The sequence below is a fragment of the Panulirus ornatus genome, chromosome 26, assembly GCF_036320965.1.
Source record: "Panulirus ornatus isolate Po-2019 chromosome 26, ASM3632096v1, whole genome shotgun sequence".
Taxonomy (NCBI): Eukaryota; Metazoa; Arthropoda; class Malacostraca; order Decapoda; family Palinuridae; genus Panulirus; species Panulirus ornatus.
This window is the reverse complement of record NC_092249.1, coordinates 8,603,592-8,608,001: the sequence shown is the minus strand read 5'-3', so window position 1 is coordinate 8,608,001 and position 4,410 is coordinate 8,603,592. Positions and strand designations below refer to the sequence as shown.

Here is a 4,410-nt window from a genome sequence, read left to right as displayed (position 1 = left end):
GCGAGGTAGCGTTAAGAACAGAGAACTGGGCCTTAGAGGGAATATCCTCACCTGACCCCCTTCTCTGTTCCTTCTTTTGGAAAATTAAAAAAAAAAAAAAAAAAAAACAAGAAAGGGGAGGATTTCCAGCCACCCGCTCCCTCCCCTTTTAGTCGCCTTCTACGACACGCAGGGAATACGTGGGAAGTATTCTTTCTCCCCTATCCCCAGGGATAAAATATATATATATATATATATATATATATATATATATATATATATATATATATATATATATATATATATATATATATATATTCCTTCTAAGGCTCAGTCCTGTGTTCTTAACGCTACCTCGTTGACGCGGGAAATGGGTAATGTATATATAGGACTACCGTTGTCTTAGCAATGTCTCAGATTGTATCATTGTCTATCTATCTATCCTCCCATCTATCTATATCTACTTTTCAAAGGACAAGATCGACGACGTGTGTCTGTTATGAAGCATTGCTATGAACCGTATTGTATGTGAAGCCAGGACAGCTCATTTCATGAAGCTGTTCCAGTGAACTGTGTCTATCTGCATGTAGACATAAGTGTGTGTCTCGGTGGTATATTGGCTCCAGTAGCCTTCCACACGCGAGCACAACTGATGATGAACGAGGATATAAGCCTCTCCAAACGACTTAGTATATACTCTATTCGTAATTCTCTGTCGAAAAGGTGTGAACCACAATTTTTTTGATGGAGAGTATTCGTCTATCTATCGATCGAGTTATATCTATATCTACCGTACCGCTGATAAGTATGGGACACGTACGAGGTCTTTGACCCGCTCGTTACGACCGTTACTGATAGATAAGGGCACTTGGACGATCGTTTGCCGGAATTAAAGTTAACATACGTAACGTTTCGCCTCCAGCCACATGCGTTTTTCATCCTTGCTAAGTTTATGGGAATATGTCACGATTCTGCGACCCATGAAATGGGGTAGAATTAAAAGAATGGGTAATAAGGAATATATATATATATCCTCCCCTCCCCCTCTCCTACATGAATGAGGAGGGAGGAGGGTATAATACAGGTGGGGAGGGAGGTGTTGAGGCGAGTGGACGACAAAGGAAAATCGCATTCCACACTTGATACCCAGACAGTTAACACTGCTTCGTTTGTATAGCATTTCAAGGTGGTGTTGATATATGGTTTTAAAGGATGGGATCAATTATCATATAGAGACTTGAATTACTAATTCTTATTTTTCTTTAATGTTTTGGGAGTTTATATTTTTTGGATTTTAAAGATTAGTTTTTGGGGTACTTTGGTTTTTCGTATGAACTCGTTTGGTATCTAATTAAATTGCTTTTAATTGTACAGATGACTGCTACACCGCTCGTTATACTGCTCTTGGCTGTGACTGGTGCTATTGAAGGGGTAATTCTCTTAAGATTTCATTATCAAAAGTTTGAAAATAATACTTCAATATATAATTTTTCTTAGTATTTCTTCTAATATCCAAATACTTTCAATATATAACTTCCAAAGTAATTATTTCAAGTTTTCTTAAACTACAGATTAATGGCCACTATCGCGGAGGTCCAGCAACTACCACAGTAAGTTGAAATGTAATTCATTAAACCTAAAAATAAAATTTCTAAATTTATAAAATTAAATTCTAACTACAAAATTTAAATCTACAAAATTATATAACGATTGTAAATCTCATATCAAGACAATTGTCTGCCAAATATAAATTCCTTGTATGAAATAAACTAAATTTATTCTTCTAATATAACTTTAGATCACACACACGCTTAGGGTCACAACTACCAGTGACGTCACGGTAACAACCACCACATCCGTTGACGTCCCGGTCACCCAATACATCACCCTTCCTAACTTCATCCCAGAGGATCCTCGAACTGTCCAATCTCTCATCAGGGTTACTAACACTCCCGTAAGTTTTAATCTTATTCTAAACTTTTAAATTTCCAAATTGACTAATTTGTAACTTAAATTTACTAATTTCGCTAGATTAAAAATTTTTAAATTTAATTTTCAAATTTTAAGGTTGAATTAAAAACTGTCATTGTGGATGCCAACACGGTTCGTACCTTGCTGACTACGTTCACCAACTTCCATACAAATACTGTAACTGTACAGAGTGTTACCACTGTCACCCACTACAGTACCACCTACGAGGTATGTACTTGCATCACTTCTACTTAGGCAAAATTTATAACTACTAACGCATGACTTTTTTTAAAACTAAATAATTCTATACCTTTCCAAACTTTACATTATACCCTTAAAATGGTTTCTTTACGAGTACAAAATCTACTTTTAACCAGAGAATATGCTGTACCTTGAATATTTAAGTTCTATACAAAGACCAAACCTCTTTTTGAATTTAAATCTGCAAAATATTTTTCCGGTATTTTATGACTTTAGTTAAACATGATTTTCATTAATATTATTTCCTAACTTTATCATTACCAAATGAATATGAAAATACCTATTATTATCCATCATAACTATCTTCTATAACCAGGTTGAGACTAGACCAGTCGTCATAACGAAAAATCTACAACAGGACGTCATCATAACATCAACACAAATCGCAACTATAACATCCACATTAACGACTGCAGGATATTATTAACCTACATGTCTATAAAATCTTCAAATTTCATTGAAATTGTCTTTCACAATCTGAATGTAACAAAATATAGAGTCTAAATGTTACAAAAAAAAAAGAAAATAAAAAAATATCATAACAGGACCATGTAGTATTCATATTCCTAAAGAGTGTCTGAATTCACTATGATCACTACAAATATTTAATGGTAACATTCACTTGACTTCAAATCTTATTTGATTTTTTTTCACTTCAACCCAATATAACCACACACAAACAAAATTTCAAACCATTTGTTTTCACGTACGTATCAAAACGTTTAAGATAATCCACAATTTAACATGCATACATTTCCTTCTCTATCTATCTAATCATTTCACTGAAAAAGAACTCATTCTCTTGTCCCGTCCTTACTACAACTGTAAATTCCATTCACATACATTTCTCGAATCTAATTTCCAGATATCTTGCGGGACAACGACCCAATAATTACATTTATAAATTCTCGACATTTACAGATGTTTGGAAAACAAATTCAGTGCATCTAAATTTAAGATACCTACATCTGACTTCCTTTCGTATAATAAAGCTACCTTTGCCTTGTCACATACGCTTTTAGTTACATAATTAAAATAATACATATAACACTCGTGCAAAACGGAAGTGTACCTAACCATTACTTATTCTAATGCTTTGACTACGGTTTTAGGAATGAATAAATAATTCTGGTTGATGTCAAAGCTTAAATTTCAATACCAAACGATTCCTTTTTTTTTTTTTTTCTTTTAATTACAATGGAGTGTACATCTTCGAGCTGTAATCAAACTGATTTTGGGAAAAGTAGTTCAATTAAATTTCTCTCGCATCCTCCAATAGTTAGTGGAAGTTGATATCAGTTGATGTGATAACTTCTCTCGAAGGTCATCGCTGGTACCACGTTAATCTAAAGACCGTAAGCCATTTCTTGATATATAAGAAATGAGGTTATGAAATATTACGTTTTACTCCTATGCCCGATCTACATTCGGCTCTCGTAAAAAATAAAATTTCATAAACCTAAGAGTGAAAAGCCAATTATCGATTATGTTCGTAATTGTTTTAAATCTCGCCGAATTAGACCACAACTGACATCCCATCTTCCACTGCAGTATAGACTCGCCAGAATATTCTAAGGATAGCGTTAGTGTGGAGAAGAGAGCACAACAATACACCAGTGTCATGGGCCACACGAGCAGTGTAAGTGGTCTTGGCAACCTTAATGTGCTACATTGATCAAAATGTAGTGGCATGATAAGACCAGACGCTTTACAAATATGCTCTTGGGCACCATGGCTTATGAACTGCCATAATCTGTAAAAAAAAAAGGAAACGTAATCAAATACCACGTGTGCCGTAGTGCGGTGGGTGGGTGATGGTGCTGAAGAGCTGTGCAAGGTGGTGGATGAGATCAGTGAGTAAACTGCGTTGGCGCCAGCACCTCGACCTGGGTAGAAAGTGCTAGGGTTAATCAACCCTTTAAAAGCAATACATTAAAATATCGTTTAATTTCTTTTGTGAAAAATTTAGCAGAACGTCAATGAAGACAGCCCCAATCCTCTCCTAGACACACGTGTTGTCCTGGGCTCAAAATAAACATACTTTTAAGAGACTTGGTTCACTCACAGACCCACACACTCGAGTCTTCTTTTTTTAATCCTGTGGCCCTTGCATCTTGTTACATACCATGCCACTGACGTGTTTAAAAGTGTTACAAGAAAAAGAAAACAAATTGTCATAGCAACTCGAACCGATCTAAA

General features: G+C 35.2%; 1 protein-coding gene across 2 annotated transcripts; it reads left to right on the top strand.

Annotated features, from left to right (window-relative positions):
- The first annotated feature begins 1,067 nt into the window (after positions 1-1,067).
- On the top strand, positions 1,068-2,758 carry LOC139757369 (uncharacterized). 2 transcript variants are annotated; one of them, XM_071677779.1, is made up of 6 exons: positions 1,072-1,165; positions 1,354-1,410; positions 1,551-1,589; positions 1,778-1,933; positions 2,047-2,178; positions 2,528-2,758. In XM_071677779.1, the coding sequence occupies exons 2-6, from the start codon at positions 1,354-1,356 to the stop codon at positions 2,636-2,638; spliced, it is 495 nt and encodes a 164-aa protein (XP_071533880.1). In that variant the 5' UTR covers positions 1,072-1,165; the 3' UTR covers positions 2,639-2,758. The 2 variants fall into 2 exon arrangements, with proteins under 2 accessions (XP_071533881.1, XP_071533880.1); XM_071677780.1 differs by lacking the exon at positions 1,778-1,933 and having other exon boundaries at positions 1,068-1,165.
- Positions 2,759-4,410: the final 1,652 nt, after the last annotated feature.